Below are 23017 nucleotides of genomic sequence, written 5' to 3'. Positions count from 1 at the left end.
AAGAAATTGTTTAGTCTTTGTTTTGCCTAGTAATAAAAAATAGTTAGTCCTTCTTCACTGTAGTACTATTGATGTTAATTTGACTTACCTAGTAATAAAAAAATAAAAATAAAAATAAAAAAAGCAAAACATGATTTAAAAAATCTTTGAAAACGACAAGCATCCATCTATATACGGGCAATCAATCAATGTTCAACTCAACTAAGCTAGCTTTGTGTACGTAGTCTCATGATATTGTGTCCCAGAAATAAATACAAAATAAAATGATCATAAGAAAAGTTTTGATAGTAGTGGTACTCTGTCTCAATTTGATTATAATTTGCGGGGGGGCAGACGATGAGTCATCCCTTCTGGCCATCAAGGCTCATTTAGCCTCCGACTCCTTGGCTAAAAACTGGACGCAGGGGACCAACTTCTGTACCTGGATTGGCATCATCTGCGGCCGGAAGCACCTCAGAGTCACTGGTTTGAATCTCTTCAACATGGGTTTACAAGGAACCATTCCACTACAAATCAGCAATCTGTCTTTTTTGACATTCTTGGACATAAGCAACAACAGCTTCAGCAGCCAAATCCCAGATGGGATCTGGAATCTGAGACGGCTCCGTGTTATGAACATGAGATACAATCAGCTTAGTGGTCCCATCCCGTCGAGTTTGGGTTCGTTATCCAATCTTGAATCTCTAAACTTGCGAGGGAATTCTCTCTCTGGCACAGTACCATGGAGCAGATTCTACTTTTCTAAGCTCAGAGCAATTAATCTGAATCAGAACCGATTCACTGGAACACTGCCTACAGACATTTGCCACCAATTACCAAACTTAGAATATTTACTGGCTAATGGAAATCAAATACATGGGGGCATCCCAAAATCTTTAGGTGAATGTGCACAGCTAAAAGAACTGGACTTGGCAAGCAATAGCTTCAGCGGAAGCATCCCCATCAATGTTGGAAACTTGTCTCTGCTCCAGTTTTTCTCTGTTGGACAAAATAAACTGACAGGTAAATGCTATTCATATTTTCATGTAGGATTTTTACGTTTTGGGGAATTTAATATTCTGAAATAAATATAATTAATTATTACAAAATATAAATATAATATTTAACAATAGAAATAAATTATTTTTTCCAAATTTAGAAATACCTATGTCAAAATTTTTCAATATTTAGAATATTAAAAATTAAAACTTTAATCATTACAACACAAATATTAACATAAATAGAAAAGATTCATAAAAAAAAAAACATTTTCTATTTACATGTAATTGATTACGCTCGAAATTTTTTTTTATACAGTTTAAGACTAATCAATTATTAAAGTAATGCTGAAAGCTTTTATCAAAATTTATATCAATAAACATTAACGAATAACTATTGAAGCATTCATCTTCTATTTTATTCTGTAATCTCGTATTTTCAATTTTAATAGTTTAACAAAAACATTCAAGGTTTACTGTTATCAAATGTTTTTTAAACTAGACTTGACTGGCCCGGGCGGACCCAAAGCATAGGCCACCTAGCCCGGGTGGATATTAATTTATAATAAATTTGAGTATAATTTATTAATAGCCCATTCACTCAATTTCAAAAATAAAATACTCCAACTAAACTTATAAAACAAAGTGGGTTAAAGAAAAAAAAGATCAATTAAGAGTCTATTATATTAATAGCTCCTAACCTAATTTCAAAAATAAAGAAATCCATTGCAACCATAAAACAGAGTGGGATAAAGATAAATAATTTTTTTTTGTTCACGTCTATTATTTTTATACGTAGAGGGATAAGAATGTGTGCGAAATATAGATATGAATTAAGCTTGAGAGAATAAATGAACCAAATTATTTAATTTTCTTTTGTTTCATATTTCTTTTGTTTGTTTGTTTTTTTAACTTTGTTTATGATTTATATAAAAAAATAAGTAATATAATGTTGAAAAATGGTTATTATTTAGAAAATAATTAGTGCTCATTTTATTATTTGATAGATATAAATTGAAAGTATTATTTTATTTTTAATAAATAATTAAAATCATTATATTCCATTTTAATAAAGATTTATTTTATTTTATTTCTTTTAGTTCATAATTATAATGTTGGATTTAATTTACTGTAAAGAATCAGGACTTCAAGTTTTAATATTTTAAGATAATATATGGTAGAATTGAATATATTATGTATTTTGGAAGAAATTATATATTAATGTATTAATTTTTAATGATTCATGTATATTATATTTTACTATAAATTAATGTACTATCTATATTTTTTCAAAGTTTAAATAATTTTTTAAGTTATTTTAAAAATCTGAATCGCACGTTATATGAAATGATATTACAATTGAAATGGAAGTTGCAACGAACCATGCATGAGCTCAATGAAATAGTTAACCTTGGCTATTTATGGCCTACTGTATGTAAAAAATCATATTATTTATGCAACAGAAAGTGTATGCAATGGAATTTTCTTTATGAACAGGCACAGTTCCATCGTCGATTGGCAATTTGTCAAATTTAGAGCATTTAGCTATAAGGGAAACCAATATCCAAGGAAACATTCCCTTGGAACTGGGACGTTTATGGAGTTTAACATGGCTGGATTTGACATCCAACATATTGAGCGGTGACATCCCACACTCTGTTTTCAATCTCTCCAAATTGCAAGTAATTGGAATGGTACACAATAATCTATCTGGCACTGTCCCTCCTTCCATCGGCACAAGTCTTCCGAATCTTCAACAACTTTTTCTTGGCGTAAATCGATTCCATGGAAGCATCCCGACTTCTATTTCAAATCTCTCCACACTCGTTTCTCTCGATCTCTCTTCCAACTCTTTCACTGGCCTCATACCAATATCTCTCAGGAATCTACGCCTGCTTCAAGTTTTTAATTTGGAATTTAATTATTTCACCAACAATTTATCCATACCAAGTCAAGATTTTTTGACGTCGCTTGCAAATTGCAAGAATCTCAAGATAATTAGCTTTGACCATAATCCCATAAGCGGAATGCTTCCGAAATCTATTGGGTCCAACAATCTTTCTGCATCTGTAGTTCGTTTACTTGCCCATTCTTGCGAGATCAAAGGCAGAATCCCGGAAGAAATCGGGAATCTTAGCAGCTTGATTGGGTTAACAATTGCAGATAATGAGTTAATCGGTGTGATTCCTGAGACTCTGCAACGTTTAACCAACTTGCAGCTATTTGCAGTGAATGAAAATAAGCTGGAGGGTTCCATCCCTCTTGGCTTTTGCAATCTGAAAAACATGTATGCTGCAAATTTTTCGGAGAATATCATGTCTGGAAATCTACCAAGTTGTTTAGGGTCTCTACCATTCCTGAAAATAATAGATGTTTCGGTTAATGCCTTCAATGCTAGCATTCCCACTACTTTTTGGTTGAATAAGGGGATTCAACAAGTATATTTGTCTAAAAACTTTTTCGATGGTTCCATATCCGAAGAAATAGGAAATATGGAGAGCTTGATGGAGTTATATTTATCTGAAAATCAACTCTCTGGAAGAATTCCAACAAGTATCGGGAAGCTTCAGAGTCTAAAACATGTAGCATTATCAAATAACAGGTTCGATGGCGAAATACCGGATTCTTTTGCGGACTTGAAGGCCTTGGAATACTTGGACCTATCCCTCAACAATCTCTCTGGTTCAATTCCCCTATTGGTGGAGACACTTCCAAATCTCGATTACTTCAATGTTTCCTTCAATCAACTCAGCGGTGAAATTCCAAATGGAGGGAATTTTGTCAACTTTACGGCTGATTCTTTCAAAGGTAATAAAGATTTGTGTGGAGCTTCTCGACTCAAGGTCAAGCCATGCAAAGAAAATATTGTCACGCAAAAACCATCAAGTAACAAGAGGCTTTTAAGGTTCATACTGCCACCGATTCTTTCAATTGCTGTTGTTGCCACAATCGTAATCTTGTATCTAAAATGTGGTGGTAGAAAGACCATATTTTTTCCAACTCTGCCCAATGTGCCTAGCAGCATACTCAACAGAATATCATATCATGAAATTGTTCGAGCCACCAACAACTTCGATCAAGGAAATTTGATTGGAAGTGGAAGCTACGGCTTGGTGTATAAAGGGTTGTTTTCTGATGAGAAGACATATGCTGTCAAGTCTTCAATTCAGACACGCAGCGAGCACTACAGAGCTTTGACACGGAGTGCCGAATAATGAGTAGCATTCGTCATAGAAATCTAGTTAAGGTCATTACCAGTTGCTCCAACCTCGATTTCAAGGCTTTGGTGTTGGCATATATTCCCAACGGAGACCTCGACAAATGGCTCTACTCACCTGAATTATCCTTAACTTTTGTTCAAAGATTGGGAATCATGATAGACGTCGCATCCGCAATAGAGTATCTGCATCTTGGGTATTCCTTCCCCATCGTGCATTGCGATTTGAAGCCAAGTAATATCCTCATGGATGAAGATATGATTGCATACGTAGGTGACTTTGGCATAGCCAAACTCCTCACAGAAGAACAGAGAATGGAGCAAACTAAAACTCTGGGTACAATTGGGTATATGGCTCCAGGTAATTCAAATTTAAGTATCATGCTATCCAAATTAATTGGTCGAATATATATTATATAATACATTTCATCCATAATTTAGCTACGGATTTTTCATATGTTTCAATGACGGCTTGTTCGTATTGTCAGAGTATGGATCCACGGGTACAGTTTCGACCATGTCGGATGTTTATAGCTATGGGATTTTGTTGATGGAAACATTTACAGGAAAGAAGCCAACCGACGAGATGTTTTCGGCTGAGTTGACATTAAAAAAATGGGTGTCTGAATCTTTTCGCGGTGATATAATGCAGATAGTCAACAACCCTTTGTTGAATTCAGATGGAGAGATCGGTATAAGTAAATATGAGAAGTGCTTGATCATATCGATCTTACAGGTCGCCCTAGAATGTGTAACAGAGATTCCTAACTTGAGGCTTAAAATGAACGACGTTGTATCGAAGCTCCAGAAGATCAAAACCGAATTTCTTCCCTAGATAAACTGAAATGGTTGGGATTATAAAACTTGTACTTTTCGTTTCTTGATTGTGTTTTTTTATGTGTAGTATGTAAGGGAAAAATTTCCAGTAAACTTAAACACAGAATCATCATGCTAAATCATTAAGATTAAATACTGTAAACTTAAGCGGAAGCGTACCTTAATTTTTACAATTGACTGATGTAGATCTGCGTGATTTGGCCTTCCAGATCAACACGATTTGCCTTGAGAGTTCCTTCAGTTCTCTCACGCTCTCTATCTATCGATGGGAATAGAATAGAATGACTGTGTCGATTTTAGACGTCGTGTGATCTGGGGACCATAACCCTATATTTATATTTTGGAATTCTATTTAAGCCCATCAATCAAATAGAAAAGCCCACTAATATCTACACATTAAATGCCACATCATATTAGATACATTAAAGCCCAATTAAACTGAAACCTTATTTAGATCACTTTTATGGGCTAACTTTATTTGACAGTCCACAATACATAATTATTTACATATAAGCCCAACATTGGATTTATGATCCAACAATCTCCCACTGGGCTATATGTGAAACTTTATAATTATGTTTTGCAAAATAACCAAATGAGCTCAACTTCGCTGTCATTACCGAAATGTATCTACTGCTAATCCGGTCCATCAATCATACTAACATAGGATCAAAGAGGCTTTTGTCACATTCATCGTAACTCGACCCATCAATGGTCACATATGTCAGATAACTGAACGACATGGATTATGATGTGGATGTGTAGCATGGAAATTTCATGTAACGTGATCTTAACATGCCTATTTCCAACTGGTCCACCCTTAACTTTAGTGAGATCAACCAAAACAGAGTCAGAGTGTGAATAAACCAAAACCTTTATTTCTGCAGAAATAACTTTTCCTTATGTATCCATAAATCAAAAACTGAATCACTGAAATATGTCTATAAAAGCATTTAAAATTACAAACTCCCACAAAACTGAATATCTTTAATTGACTTAACACCCATATAAATAATGTGCACACAAAACCTTTTGGGTGATAGTCCCTTAGCAAATGGATCCACAAACATGGAGTTTGTACTGAAGTGCTTTATAGACAACTATTCACCCTGGACTCTTGCTTCAATAATCATAAACTTGATTGGATGCTTTATAACACACTATAAAATCTACTGTCATTACAAAAGAGACTATAACAAGTGACTTTTTAGTACTCTTTTGTGAGATAACACCTTTTGGCAGTAGTTTAAATAGTCCAACATAGTTTTCACACTATCTAGACATCCCTTAAATCAGAGTCAGTATACCAAATGATCTCAAAACCGATCTGACCTCTGATATGTGAGCATATAATTCCTTCTATTTTCTGTAAATTTCATAATACGTAATTGACTATTTTTTAATAGTCTACTACTAAATTATTTGAATATTTGTCCAACATCCCATTCACGTATATAAAAGCTTTACGTGTATATACCTTAGTAATACATTAGATTCTCTACTGCTAAGTCATAAAGAATCTTTTGTATTTATTTTCTTTAAATCATTATTAAGGCAATGATTGAGACTAAACTGTCTCCCTCAACTTAGGGTATCAACTGGTTTACAATCTTGCATCCATATCGTTTTACAACTTTCTCGATATAGCTTTTCTGTGATAATCCAAGAATACATCGAGAGCAATCCCAATGTATCTGGATACCCAGTACAAAAGATGCATCACCAAGATCTTTCGTATCAAAACTCTTAGCTAGAAATCTCTTGGTGTCATGCAACATATCTATATCGTTGTTAACGAGTAGGCTATCATCACATACAAAACCAGAAAAATATTTACTCCCACAGACCTTATGATATATACAATCTTCGACCAAATTCATCTCAAAACCGAACGAGATGATCACATGATGAAATGTAAAAATATCATTTATTAATTGAAATCTAGTATTATGTCAATATATTCCTGAAGAGTCTTTCAAAGAAACCAAAGAGAAAGATCTGTACAATTATATCATCTTACTGTGTAAAACCTCATTAATGACAAGACGAACCTTATATCTTTTCACACTACCTTTTGAGTACTCATGGTTTTAAATATCCATTTAGAACCAATGAACTTCACACTTTAGGCAATGAGACAAGATATCAAATGTCATTGTCTTTCATAGATTTTATCTCTTTATATTGACATCAATCCATTTCGAGAGTTAGAATTTTTATGACTTGATAGAAATTGATAAAATCATTTTCTATCATGTCAATGTCGACATCCTCAAAAAACAAGCATTTTCCTAACTGAAAATCAAATTAATTGTGGGAACATAAAACTTTTACCCCTTAGATCTTTAAGAATCACTTTAATCAACTTTGTTAAGGATATATGCTGCAGTCATTAGTGTTAATTTGTCCATAAATGAGATATAAAAGTCATATCTAAAATAATTATCTATGAACGTTATAAATTATTGGGTCATTCCAAAAAGTCATATGGAAGACCCACTAATATCCATATTTATAAGTTCATAGACATCCAAATTCTTGTTGACTTCAGATCTCCTTTAATTTGTTTGTTTTCCCTTTATACATTTAACACAAATATCAAAATATGTTAAATTTAAAGGATTGAGAATTTCGTCATACATAAGTTTCTTTATTCTCCATCTGGAGATGACATAATATCTCATGTTACGACGTAACTGAATTCTCATTTACTGAAATTTTATCTTTGAGACTTTTAAATTTAATTGCAGGGACTCATTAAATGAAACAATTGTATCAACCGAAAAAAAGATTATTGTAACGAGATGAAAAACCAGAGCCAACCAATTTTGAATCATGAAACAACCTAAATTTTCATTTCTAAATGAGCAAGATAAACCGAATTTGCCCAAAATAGAAATAAAAATTATTTTGCCTGAAAGTCGGTACAATAAATGTTTCATTCAGATTCAAATAAAACTCAGGTTTTAACAATAATCTAAAATTTTAAATTATTTCAACTTTAACTGTTTTGTCATTGTACACCGATGAATCTTTCATCATCATTTGAACTTTAGCAATAATAATAATAACCCCGCATAGACACACTGATGATAGCACCAAAATCTATCCATCATATGTGACATCAAAGATAAATTAACCTTAAAACAAACCAAATTTAGAAACTTTATTTTCATGAGCCTTTTAGCTCTACAAAAGAAACAATATTATTTTCCGATTAACTCGGTTTCTTTTGTTGTTTCTTTTGAAGTGCTATATCTGCAGCTTACTTTATCCTTAATCATTTATCTTTATACCTCATTGAAAGTGAAGTTGTCAAGAACGTACAAAATTCACCCTTTCATTCTTGACAACCCTCATTTTTAATATTCTTAAGGTGATTCTTAACTGTAGTTATATCTCTTCGACATATTGCCCTAATGATTCCTAAATGACTACCTTAATGATCATCAAACATGCAATTTAATTTCTCATATCTTTCTATCTCCCTCCTTTTAAAAGAGGTACTCTGATTCAAAAAAGGTATGCTTAAATAAATCTTTATTGCAATATCTTTGATCATTATTCCAAAAACTATCAAGATGTTTACTTTTTCATAACTGGAAGTAACGATAATCTTTGAAAGTCAGAATAATGTTGATGTGGACAATAAAACTAGCAGAAATATTCAAATAATAACTGAACAGAAAATTATCAGTAAATTAAATATGCTCACAAAAATGCCCCAAATAATTAGTATTAAATTCAAATAAAGGCAATCTCCATCTCAAGATACCGGGCACTCCATTAATATTTCATCTTTGGACAAAATATTAACTTGTAAATGATATCTTGGTGTAGTAATCAAATACTGATCATAAGAACATATCAAATAATAAACCTTCCTTTGGGCCGATTTATTATTCATATGTAAAACCAAATAATAATCACATATTTATTACCACAACTGCACATGTAATTCTGTTAAATAATAACCTTCCTTTGGGCCGATTAATTATTTACATAAGTTACATGTACAAAACGTTTTATATTTTAAAACAAACTAATTTCCACAATAGAGGTCACTTTGGCGACATATTGCTTCAATCAATTTATCCCAAAATATATATACCTTAAATTTTCCTTTATTCAAATTTAATATCAAAGAAAATTGACTCTTTTCTTAAAAAATAAATTTTAAGTATTTTGGTCAAATTCAATTATTTAACCATTGATCGTACGATCAATGCCGACTGGTGGGCAAATCAGGCAATTTACTGGTCATGGGTGATCTTTTCGGGTTGAATTCCCGTATATTAAAAAATTAACTGACCCATGTATATTGACCCGATAAACTTAATCCATAGAAAATAATCAATTAATTCAAATAATGCAAACCTCATAAGGGATACCGAAAATTGATAGTAAATACACATAAAAACTGAATAACTATCACAATTTTACCCTTATTTAAACACATATGTAATCATATTAAATATTAATCTTCCTTTGGGCCGATTAATACTAATAAAAATTACATATACAAAACTTTTTATATTTCAAAATAAATTGATTTTAATCAACTCATTTTAAAATATATAAAAATAACATTATCATTATTTGAATAATTGAAAATTTAAATCTTTAAACCCAAAATAAAATATTGAGTTTATAACCAAATTAAACTTTATCAAAAAATATGTGATGGGTTAGAAAATTTTCCTAAAATTTGTAATATTTTCGTTTCCTTAATTTAAATTTTTTTTTTTCAAAAATTCAAAAAATGGCCCAAAAAATGAAAAACCCTAACCCATCATCATCTTCATCCACGCCGCCACCGCCGCCGCCCCTTCCCAGACAAATTCAGACCGGCCAGTGACAGCACACAGGGCGGCGACCATAACTGAACCAAAACCGGTCCCGATTGCCCAGAGAACGGCCGGAATTTCGGCCCCGATTGCTCTGTTTCGCGCACAAATTCCAGGCGCAACTTCGGCATACAAATTCGACTACTTCGCGGCATTTTCTGGCCAATAAACAGTACCATGTGAGGCGCCTTGACATGAGAAAAAAACCGCCCCATCATATGCCGCCGTAATCGGCCTGTAAGTCGGCCGATTTAAGCCAAATCCGGCGGCCCTGAAACCCTAATCAGGAATTCGAATTTTTTTTTTTTTTTAATTTCGAAAATTAATCCGAAAATTAAAAAAAATAATAATTATAATAATCTGGACTGAAAAAATTCGAATTCGATTTTCTATTTTCGATTAGACCAAATCGAATATAAACCGTATCTCAATGATTTAAACATGAGTGGCTCTGATACCACTTGTAAGGAAAAAATTCCCAGTAAACTTAAACACAGAATCATCATGCTAAATCATTAAGATTAAATACTGTAAACTTAAGTGGAAGCATACCTTAATTTTTACAATTGACTGATGTAGATCTGTGTGGTTTGGCCTTCCAGATCAACACGATTTGCCTTGAGAGTTCCTTCAGTTCTCTCACGCTCTCTATCTATCGATGAAAATAGAATAGAATGACTGTGTTGATTTTAGACGTCGTGTGATCTGGGGACCATAACCCTATATTTATATTTTGGGATTCTATTTAAGCCAATCAATCAAATAGAAAAGTCCACTAGTATCTACATATTAAAGGTCACATCATATTAGATACATTAAAGCCCAATTAAACTGAAACCTTATTTAGATCACTTTTATGGGCTAACTTTATTTGACAGTCCACAATACATAATTATTTACATATAAGCCCAACGTTGGATTTATGATCCAACATAGTAAAGTGTGTGTCTAAAACAAGTGTCTTTGGCAGTTTGGAGTTTGCAAGAAGCTTTTATATATACATGCATGGTATTCCTAAATGCTCAAAATAAATTTGGTCGACAACCTGATACATGGTATACAAACCAATAAATAATATTTTTTTTCATAAAGTCGGGTCAAATGAGATATTTGTTTTATAATTCATGTAAGATAATCTCATAAGATTTTTTTTTATTGAATGAAACTTATATTTCTCAATTCTTTCTTAAAGAATTATCAATTCCTGATAGATTCTTTCCAAAATTTGATAAAACTTATTCTTTGAATTTTGCCGACCTAAACATGATATAATATCAATTCCTTATGTACTCTGCTGTTATCTTTAGTAATGAGTTCAGTTGTGTTAGCAACTGGACTCTAGTCTTTCTCGAAGAGCTGTGTTAATTGACCAAAAGTATATTTGTACGGAAATAGTCCAACTAATCAGATTGGATATATACTTATCAAATAGCTCTACCGATTGTGTGTGTGTGTAATCGAAAGTAAATAATACAGTAATTTGTTTTTAGATGTTTAAAGACTCAATTAGTCAACTGCTCTTAGATCACTCATTCTTTCCAGAAGCTATCACTAGAATACTTTGACTAAACATTCCATCTCTGCTAGGACTTACCAAAGGAATATTTATTTGTTACATCAACATACCAAATTGTATTGCATTGTCATTATTTCATTGGTCCTCATATGGTATAAATAGGAAGTAGGTGATTGTATTTTTCAAGCGCTTGCAGATTGGAATCATGAATACAATTATCTTTTTATCATTTTTCTTGGTTTCTAAGTTGGACTAAGTGAACTCATATGTAAGCGAGAGTTTTTCATGGGTCGGGTCAAATTAAAAATTCCTCTTGCAAAATTAAGCTCGTTCTCACAAGAGTTTTTTTAAAATATATAAGATGCCTAATGTAGCTTTACATCCGATCCGTTTTTTGTTTGCAAACATTACAACTTTAATCTTGTAAATTTACAAAAAAAAAAAAATTTATTCCATTAATTTAGATTTTATTTGTTTATCCTTTTGTCCGCCTAAAACTATTAAATCCACTTAATATTTCTTATTTGACACTGATTATCTTCTACGTAGCTAATGTGACAAAAATAAAGCGTATATTACATACTATTGAGATGCAATAATTGTCTTTGCTGTGTAAAGCGATCGAACCATGGCGCCTGGGCTGTTGTGCTATTTAAAATATTTGAGTTGTATCATTACCACCAGCTATAACTTTTGGTAAAACGGCAAGCGTTCGATCCTACAATTGGTATCAGAGCCAAGGTAATAGGTTCGATTCTCATTTATTGCAAGTAGTGCAATTATTGGGATGAAGAGATTGTTGGGGTGCAATAATTGTCCTTGCTGGGTAGAGCGATCGAACCATGACGTTTGGTCTGTTGTGCGATTTAAAAGATTCGAGTTGTACAATTACCACCAACTATAGCTTTTGGTAAAACGGCAACCGTTCGGTCCTACACATACAATTAAAATCTACCTCAAAAAAAGACAGACCATGCACATATTTTTTCCCCCATTTTGAAATATTGAAGATCTTTGTGCTTTATTTTCTCCATTATTTTAATTTGTTTATATTTTAATATGTGTAATATATCACGATTTACAACATATATAACATATATTACTCTTTCAAAGCAACTGTACGCAAAATGAAGAATATATACATATAATAAGTTGTATGAAGTACACAATAATTATTTGAAATCAATTAAGGAATGCGAAAGATAAGAACATATGGAGATCACTGATGATTACAAAACATAGACATCGAGATTGAAGATAATAAAAAATATAGATGGGACAATAACATCATCAAGAAAAAAATAAATAAACAACCAACACGAAATTACAAAAAATTTAAGAGTTGTAAAGATTTTAAAAATAAAAATAAGGATTTTAAATAATATTGTATTCATTGATAATATTAGTTATATTTATCAGACTATTGTTCCGTTTTAAAATATTCAAGATAATCATCTTTGATTCAACTGTGGAATTATTTGACTACAACTAAAACATTCTCAGGTATGTGTTACTTGCTAGTTTAATAAAAAAAATATCAATCTCAGCCATTTTAAAAAATTCAAATATTCACATATTAAACAAACTACATATTTAATATGATGTTATCCAAATTATGATAATAAAAAAAACTATAAAACGGCATCCTCCAATTATTGAATACACATGTAAAAGAAATAATTAAAAACTATGTATTATATTACACACGTAACGTCGTACAATGTTCATTAGTGTTATATAATTAAACCAAGCCCCGGAAAAAAGAGGGTCTTCACTCTTTAGTTATATTTTTAAAAGGAAAAATTGCATATATCACCCTTGTGAAATCCCGTTTTAACTAATAACCCCTTGTGAAAATTTTTTAAGCTAATAACCCCCTGTGATTCTAGATTTGTAGCATACACACCTTTTTCAGTTACAAAATGACGAAAATACCCCTACATAAAATAAATGATAAATTAAATAGTTCATAAAAGTTAAGGGCATTTTCGTCATTTTTTAGCCAGAAGGGGTGTGTATGCTACAAATCTAGAATCACAGGGGGTTATTAGCTTAAAAAATTTTCACAGGAGGTTATTAGCTAACACGGAATTTCACAAGGGTGATATATGCAATTTTTCCTTTTTAAAATTACATTATATTTTGTCAACTCTCAATTAAAATTTTATCTAATCGGAGGGCCACAGACATTTAATTTCATTCATAAAAGTGGTCAGAACTCAGAAGTTGATCACGCGTCTAATAATAAATAAGTTCGTTGGTCGTCGTTTTCATTTCCAATCCTTGTTCATCGAGTGGACGTACGTTGATTTGTCTAGCATATATAGAAAAAAAAGCATACAAGTGATTTGAAAAATATAAAAACTCGAAACGGATCTCTGATCACAGACCCGATTCATTAAAAAAAAAAAAAATTTACTTTTTCTATCATAATTCATAAATATCATCAAAAAAATTTACTTTTTGTATCACAATATGGGCAGTCAATGGCTCAGCCACTCCTATAACGCCATAGCTTTGTGTACGTAGTCTCATAGAAACATGAGTCCCAGAATTTGTCCAACATTAATATTGATCATGAATCTGCTGATTATAATTTGCGGGGGGCAGACGATGAGTCATCTCTTCTGGCCATCAAGGCTCATTTAGCTTCCAACACCAACACCAACACCATATTGGCTAAAAACTGGACGCAGGGGACCAACTTGTGTAGCTGGATTGGCATCATCTGCGGCCGGAAGCACCCCCGAGTCACCGTTTTGAATCTCTTCAACATGGGTTTACAAGGAACCATTCCATTAGCAATCAGTAATCTGTCTTTTTTGACATTCTTGGACATGAGCAACAACAGCTTCAGCGGTCAGATCCCAGATGGAATCGGGAATCTGAGACGGCTCCGCGTTTTGAGAATGCCATACAATCAGCTTAGTGGTCCCATCCCGTCGAGTTTGGGTTCGTTATCCAATCTTGAATTTCTAATCTTGCGAGGGAATTATCTCTCTGGCGCAGTACCATGGAGCAGATTCAACTTTTCTAAGCTCATAGCAATTAATCTGGATCAGAACCGATTAACTGGAACACTGCCAGAGGACATTTGCCACCAATTACCAAACTTACAACATTTACTGGTTATGGGAAATGAAATAGATGGGGATATCCCAAAATCTTTAGGTAAATGTGCGCAGCTAAAGGAACTGGGCTTGGGAATCAATAGTTTCAGCGGAAGCATCCCCATGGAAATTGGAAACTTGTCGCAGCTCCTGTTTTTCTCTGTTGGACGAAGTAAACTGACTGGTAAGCATTTCTCATGTTATAATATGAAAAAAAAAAAAAAAAAAATTATGGCCAGTAGGAAAATTTGATGCTACCCTTTGAATCGAATGACCCAAAATATATAAAAGATCATTTTGCATTGATGCAAAATGATTTTGGGCCATTGATGTTGGGCACACGTGTGCTGCTCGTCTGCCAACATCAACTTTTGGGTCATTGATGCTGGTCCATTAACTTTTTCAATGTAGGTTTTGGTACATTAACTTTGCATTTTCAGTGGTTTTTGGTTTAACTGCATACGTGTCAGCTTTTGATTGGTCCACGTTATCATTTTGGACCAATCAAAAGTTGACACGTATGCAGTTGGACCCAAAACACTTAAAATGCAAAGTTAGTGTACCAAAACCCACATCAAAGAAGTTAATGAACCAAAAAACTTATTTTTCCTTAAAAAATTATAGTAAGCCATGTTTTTAACCAAATATAGTTTACATATTTTTACATTTATAAAATCGGTTTGGTTCTGCTTAGATGATGTTTGAGAAGAAAAATGGATTTTTTTGTAATTTGAGAAGAAAGATATTTCGATTATCCAAAAACAAACTAGGAAAAATTGATTTTTTGATCTTGTATGTTTGTCACTTTGTGATTTCAGTTTTTTATGTTTTCAGATTTCAGTTTTAGTCCGCTATCTTTATTTTTTTGGCAATTTTAGTCCTTTTTTCGACGTGGCGCTGACGTGACACCAATTCAGTGCTGATAAAAAGGACCGAAATTGCCAAAAATCAGAACATGCAGGACTAAAACATAAATGTAAAAACATAGAGGATCAAATCAGAAAATAACAAACATATATGACTAAATTTGCAATTTTCCCAACAAACTATGACTTCAAAGTTTGTTACTCCATTCAACCTTAATGATAACTAGTAAATAAAACCATTATCTATATTATATTATAGTGTCCCTCTAAACGCGATGAGTATTTGTAAAATTGGAAAGGCACATGCGATGCATATGTAATATAATAAATAAAAATTATGTACAAAAAAAATTGAGAAAAATAAATAATAAATATATATATAGTTGAAATAAATTTGTTAGTATTGCACGGGGTGTTTAAAGATGGTGAATAAGCACACCATCAAATCTCTTTTATTCTTTAAATAACATATGTTCTCAACCGTGTTTAGCAGCTAATAACTAACCTCGATCTTTATGAGGTATTAGACTACTGAAATAGTACGAAAATGGTCCATATCACTCGGTGAAAAGAATCAGTAGAAAGAACAAAATAAGGAACACAAGGCTTGTTTCCGGAAGTGCCAAGGACAAATCCTTTCTACATCTCTACTTCTTCTATTTCAAATAAAAGGTATCACTAGAAGACTTTGATTGGTACATTATACATACAAATCCACATCAATAGGATTTTTTTAACAACTTAAAATCTTAGTACTTAACACTTTGATACAAAGAAAAATTATGTGAAAAACTCTTTCCACCTATTACAAATACTCACACACTTTAACAAAGAGATACTATTAATTTAGAGTTATTTGCACCAAATACCCTTGTGAAATATTGAAAATGCACACTTCTCCCCTGTGAAATTTTAATAGGCATATTCAACCCCAATCTTTTATAAAATTAGCACATACGCCCCTTCAGATGAGTGATTGTTGCGCACACGCCCCTCATGCGACTGAGCAAATATTTTGATTTTTTTTTGCACCAAATACTCTTGTGAAATATTAAAAATGCATATTTGACCTCTTGAGAGTATAATTTTTAAATCTATTCAACACATAATACACAATTTTTATTAAAATCTAATAATAAAATATTTAGCAAACATTTTTCGTTTTATTATGTTTTATTTTAAATTTATATTTATTATGATTAATTAATTATTTTCTAAAAAATAATATTACTTTATCTTTCTATCATTATTTTATTAAACGTACTTCTTGTTTCCAATTTCTCAATTAAACATGCATTCATAAACGAGATTTAAATATCTAAAAGTACCAAAATATTAAATCAAAATAATAAGTTCATGCATATTACTTTTCAATTTAGGACTATATATTTTTGAACCAAAATCTAATTTTTTTTAAATGAATTTCAGAATTTTCATTAAATAAGAATACACAATATTTATTATGATCCAATTATAAAATATTTTTTCAAACATTTTTAATTTTATTTATTTTTTATTTTAAATTTATAATTCTTAATTAATTTATTTTTAAAAAAAATATTATTACTTTATCTCGTTCTCATTATTTTATCAAATCACTTCATGTTTGAACTTATCAGTTTAGTTCAATATTTTGGTACTTGAAATTATTTAAATCCTTGTTTATGAATGCATGTTTAATGGAGACGTTGGAAATACGAAGTGAGTTTAATAAAATAATGATAGCAGGATAAAGTAATAATATTTTTTAGAAAATAATTAATTAATTAATTATAATACATTTAAAATAAAAAAAATTAATAAAACAAAAAATGTTTGCTAAATATTTATAATTGGATTTTAATAAAAATTGTGTATTATGGGTTGAATAGATTTAAAAATTATACTCTCGGGGGATCAAATATGCATTTTTAATTTTTCACAGGGGTATTTGGTGCAAAAAAATATCAAAATGTTTGTCCAGTCGCATGAGGGGCGCGTGCGCAACAATCACTCGTCTAAAGGGGCGAGTGTGCTAATTTTATAAAAGGTCAGGGTTGAAAATGCATATTAAAATTTCACAGGAAAGAAGTGTGCATTTTCAATATTTCACAGGGGTGTTTGGTGCAAATAACTCATTAATTTACAATAGTTTGGGAGAAATGTAGTAGCACAAATGATCCTCCTAATCAGATAGACTTTGACCGTGTGCTAAATTGTATTTTGCAACATCTAAAAATATGTTTAAAAAAATCCATAATCTTATTTTTAGAGGTTGCAAACACTATCCTGAATGAGATCTTTTAGGCTCGACTCGAGATAGTACGTCACATTAAATGTATTGTACTTAATTTTAAATCAAAACTTCTATATTAAGAGACATTCTCGGACTTAAAGTAAACGATCAGAGACTGTTGGTCTACTGAAATTCTAATTGTTCTAGCTAGCACATGTTAACTTGGCTACTGTTTTATTTGTCCTAGCTACTTTTATCTCATTCTATAATCTTGTCGATTTTTCTCGTTGAAAGTCTGATTATAAGCTTTTAATATTTTTAAAACTACCCGTCTTCTGGTTTTTCTAAGCTAAAATTCACTACATCACCAAAACTTAAAGTACCTAATATAGGGCCCGTTTGTTTTTAGAAGCCAAAGAGAAAAAGTGTTTTTCTTTTAAAAAAAGTGCTTTTATTGTAACTATTGTGTTTGGGTAAATATGAAGTGCTTTAAAAGCACTTAATTAAGTTAAAATAAGTGATTTTTCAAAAGCTAATATTTGTATCTTTTCAAATGCTTTTTTATAACCCAGTTTAAAAAAAGTGCTTCCAATCTAATCATACAAACACAAAATTAATACAGCTTTAACTTAAAAAAATGCTTTTAAAAGTCAACTTAAACAAGCACTTTTTTTTAAAACAACTTTTGAAAGCAAACGGGCTCAAAGATAATGGTTTTTATAATTTTGAAGTTGAAGGTGATAATGAATTTTATTAGTTAGAATGTAATTTTTATTTTGTCCTTTGAAAATAGAAATAAATTAGCACATTTATAGGCTAGACTATATATGTAATTTCACGTTGGTATCATATTGACAGACCAAATCGGTTAGAAAAAGTGTCTCAAACTTTATATGTAACATATTATATATAAAAGTTGAGTACCTTAGAGTGAGGACTCCAACTTTTTTTCCAAAATTATACCTTACAATATATAAATAAGTAAAATTGGTTTTATTTATATATTTACATATTTTTCTCAACTAACCATTATAGATATAATAGAATGATAAATAAATTTTATATTTGGTTTTATATTATTTTATAAATGAAAAAAATAGTTTTAAAAATTATTGAAAAAAATAATATTTATATAGAACATATAATACTAAAAACATTATATGATTTTATACACACGCAGCGCGTGTGTGCGGTATGCTAGTATATATAAAAGATGGGCATACTATACTAACTACTTTTGAGGACACCAAAATATATTATTCCATAATTACCCCTTCCTATCCCTCATTAAACCTCTCAATCACTCCATGTTTTGTTTTTTTTTAAAAAAAATACATATAAAAATAACTTCTATTTCATTTTTCATTAGTATATCTTTTATTTTATAAAAGCTGAGTATATTATTAAAGTTGAGAAACTTTAAGTGTAACTAAACTCTTGTGTCTTGGTATACTTTTTTATGAATAAAAAAAAAATACTCTCTTCTCAAATTACGAAATCATTTTAGTTTTATTCAATAAAAAAAATTATAAAAATTATTTTAGTAAATATATTTCTTATCTAAAACTATAATATCCTAATACATTATAATTTTATTTTTATCTATTTTTAATTTTAAAATAATCAAATCATTATAAAATAAAAATTATTATCTCTTAGAATTTTTTATTTTAATATAATCTATAAATTTTTAATTGAAAAATTATTTTAATAATATATCTATTCTATTTTATTAAAGTTGAGAGGTTGATATGTCCAACTATTTTTTATTTTACCTTTTAGTATATATCTAATTACCCAAATATCATTTTACTGTGTCCATTGTAACTACTTATTTATTGTTCTATATTTTTTTATTATTATTAAAAAAACAATATTGCAGGGGAATCATTGATGCCGGCTTGATGTTCGCGCAAGATAGCATCCAGTTTTTTTTTTTAATAAAAATTGCTCGAACATCTCGTGAGATATCTTTAATGTTCGTGCGAACATCACGGAACGCCCATGTTAAACCCCGCACACTGCTGCTCCGGTGTATGACTTATAGATGAACTCAAAATATTATTAACGTTCATTTAAAAATAAAAAAAAAATGGCGTGGAGATTTTAGATCTTGAACTCAAATCTCTTCCAACTTTGGGAAGACTTGTGTAACTTGGCTATTTTATGTTCCACCGTATGTATAAAATTTATGCAATGGAATTTCTTGATGCACAGGCACTATTCCATCCTCCATTGGCAATTTGTCAAATTTGTGGTATTTAATGATAAGGGAAACCAATATCCAAGGCAAAATTCCCTTGGAACTGGGACGCTTATGGAGTTTAATGGAGTTGGATTTGTCATCCAACAGACTCAGCGGTGACGTCCCACGCTCTCTGTTCAATCTCTCCAAATTGCAAGTACTTGGACTGGTTCAGAATAACTTATCCGGAAGTCTCCCTCCTTCGATTGGCGAAAGTTTTCCAAATCTTGAACATCTTTTCCTTGGCAGAAATCGATTACTTGGAAGGATCCCGAGTTCTATTTCAAATCTCTCCAGGCTCGTTTCACTCGATCTCGCCACCAATTCTTTCAGTGGGCTCATACCAATATCTCTCACGAATCTACGCCTGCTTCAATGGTTTCAGTTGGGAATGAATTATTTCACCAACAATTTATCTATACACCACCAAGATTTTTTAACTTCGTTTGCAAATTGCAAGGATCTCAAGGACATTAACTTTGCCAGTAATCCCATAACCGGATTGCTTCCGAAATCTATTGGGTCCGGCAATCTTTCTGCATCTGTAGTTAGTTTAATTGCCCATTCTTGCGAGATCAAAGGCAGAATCCCGGATGAAATAGGGAATCTTACCAGCTTGATTGGGTTATTGATTGGAGAAAATGAGTTAACTGGAGTGATTCCTGAGACTCTACAACGTTTAACCAACTTGCAGCTATTTGCAGTGAATCAAAATAAGCTGGAGGGTTCCATCCCTCTTGGCTTTTGCAGCATGAAAAACCTGTATGCTGCATCTTTTTCGGAGAATAGCATGTCTGGAATGCTACCAAGTTGTTTAGGGTCTCTACCATTCCTGAAAATAATAAATGTTTCCTTTAATGCCTTCAATGATAGCATTCCCACCTCTTTTTGGTTGAATAAGGGGATTCGAATTGTATCTATGTCCAAAAACTTTTTCGATGGTTACATATCCGAAGAAATAGGAAATATGGAGAGTTTGATGGAGTTTGATGTTTCTGAAAATGAACTCTCTGGAAGAATTCCAAAAAGCATCGGGAATCTTCAGAGTCTAAGCAACGTAGCGTTATCGAAAAACAGGTTCGATGGAGAAATACCGGATTCTTTTGCGGGCTTGAAGGCTTTGGAACACTTGGACATATCCCTCAACAATCTCTCTGGTTCCATTCCCCGATCGTTGGAGACACTTCCAAATCTCAAGTACTTGAATGTTTCTTTCAATCAACTCAGCGGTGAAATTCCAAATGGAGGGAATTTGTCAACTTCACGGCTGATTCTTTCAAAGGTAATAAAGATTTGTGTGGAGCTTCTCGGCTCAAGGTCAAGCCATGCAAAGAAAATATTGTCACGCAAAAACCATCAAGTAACAAGAGGCTTTTAAGGTTCATACTGCCACCGATTCTTTCAATTGCTGTTGTTGCCACAATCGTAATCTTGTATCTAAAATGTGGTGGTAGAAAGACCATATTTTTTCCAACTCTGCCCAATGTGCCTAGCAGCATACTCAACAGAATATCATATCATGAAATTGTTCGAGCCACCAACAACTTCGATCAAGGAAATTTGATTGGAAGTGGAAGCTACGGCTTGGTGTATAAAGGGTTGTTTTCTGATGAGAAGACATATGCTGTCAAGGTCTTCAATTCAGACACGCAGCGAGCACTACAGAGCTTTGACACGGAGTGCCGAATAATGAGTAGCATTCGTCATAGAAATCTAGTTAAGGTCATTACCAGTTGCTCCAACCTCGATTTCAAGGCTTTGGTGTTGGCATATATTCCCAACGGAGACCTCGACAAATGGCTCTACTCACCTGAATTATCCTTAACTTTTGTTCAAAGATTGGGAATCATGATAGACGTCGCATCCGCAATAGAGTATCTGCATCTTGGGTATTCCTTCCCCATCGTGCATTGCGATTTGAAGCCAAGTAATATCCTCATGGATGAAGATATGATTGCATACGTAGGTGACTTTGGCATAGCCAAACTCCTCACAGAAGAACAGAGAATGGAGCAAACTAAAACTCTGGGTACAATTGGGTATATGGCTCCAGGTAATTCAAATTTAAGTATCATGCTATCCAAATTAATTGGTCGAATATATATTATATAATACATTTCATCCATAATTTAGCTACGGATTTTTCATATGTTTCAATGACGGCTTGTTCGTATTGTCAGAGTATGGATCCACGGGTACAGTTTCGACCATGTCGGATGTTTATAGCTATGGGATTTTGTTGATGGAAACATTTACAGGAAAGAAGCCAACCGACGAGATGTTTTTGGCTGAGTTGACATTAAAAAAATGGGTGTCTGAATCTTTTCGCGGTGATATAATGCAGATAGTCAACAACCCTTTGTTGAATTCAGATGGAGAGATCGGTATAAGTAAATATGAGAAGTGCTTGATCATATCGATCTTACAGGTCGCCCTAGAATGTGTAATAGAGATTCCTAACTTGAGGCTTAAAATGAACGACGTTGTATCGAAGCTCCAGAAGATCAAAACCGAATTTCTTCACTAGATAAACTGAAATGGTTGTCATCATATGGTAATAATATTTGTATGTGTAGTGAAGTGTACGTGTGTCTAAAACAAGTGTCTTTGGCGGTTTGGAGTTTGCAAGAAGCTTTTATATATACATGCATGGTATTCCTAAATGCTCAAAATAAATTTGGTCACAACCTGATCTATAGTATACAAACCAATAAATTTGGAAAATATTTTAAATATGCAAAGTTAGTTTTTGCAACAGTTTCTACATAGTATATTATATGCACGTAATGCATAATTGCATATGCCATGCCAATTCCCTATTTAATTTGATCAAATGAATGACATTAGGAGTGATAGATAATTTTAATTTAAAAATAAGTAGGAATGAATAATTATTTATAATATTATTCATAGCTCTTAATATATAATTCATTAATAGTTAATATTTTAGAGGCGATAAAGATAATTGGAAAAACAGATGTTTAATTACAATTATTATATCTGCATAAAAACTCTTATGTAACGGTATTGTTATAGATCAATTTTATGAGATGCATCTCTTATTTGATTCGATTTATGAAAAAATATTATTTTTATAGCAAAAATATTTAATTTTCATTTTGATTCATCTCACAAACATAAATTTGTAAAACTATCTCATAACATACCTACTCTTATATTTCATTTT

The 23017-nt window shown here is 31.9% G+C and overlaps 2 protein-coding genes and 1 pseudogene across 2 annotated transcripts; all 3 read left to right on the top strand.

The window, feature by feature from the left end:
- Positions 1-263: 263 nt before the first annotated feature.
- Positions 264-4138, top strand: LOC140890250 (uncharacterized; the record flags this gene model as incomplete). Its single annotated transcript, XM_073298011.1, has 2 exons — positions 264-1002; positions 2475-4138. Coding segments are annotated over exons 1-2 (2403 nt in total), but the record flags the coding sequence as incomplete, so codon positions are not given.
- A 9-nt stretch (positions 4139-4147) lies between these two features.
- Positions 4148-5029, top strand: LOC140890249 (probable LRR receptor-like serine/threonine-protein kinase At3g47570). The gene is made up of 2 exons (XM_073298010.1): positions 4148-4555; positions 4683-5029. Exons 1-2 carry the CDS (start codon positions 4192-4194, stop codon positions 5027-5029), a joined length of 711 nt encoding a protein of 236 aa, XP_073154111.1. The 5' UTR covers positions 4148-4191.
- An 8768-nt stretch (positions 5030-13797) lies between these two features.
- On the top strand, positions 13798-22467 carry LOC140890933 (uncharacterized; annotated as a pseudogene).
- The last annotated feature ends 550 nt before the right edge of the window (positions 22468-23017 follow it).

This window comes from Henckelia pumila, chromosome 3 (assembly GCF_033568475.1).
Source record: "Henckelia pumila isolate YLH828 chromosome 3, ASM3356847v2, whole genome shotgun sequence".
NCBI classification, from domain to species: Eukaryota; Viridiplantae; Streptophyta; class Magnoliopsida; order Lamiales; family Gesneriaceae; genus Henckelia; species Henckelia pumila.
The sequence above is the reverse complement of the archived record's forward strand: the minus strand, read 5'-3'. Positions and strand labels throughout refer to the sequence as shown.

Excerpts from the sequence above, each read along its gene's own strand:
- LOC140890249 (XM_073298010.1), top strand. The coding sequence starts at position 4,192 with ATGAGTAGCATTCGTCATAGAAATCTAGTTAAGGTCATTACCAGTTGC. Across the intron at positions 4,556-4,682 it reads AATTGGGTATATGGCTCCAG|AGTATGGATCCACGGGTACA; the intron begins GTAATTCAAATT and ends TCGTATTGTCAG.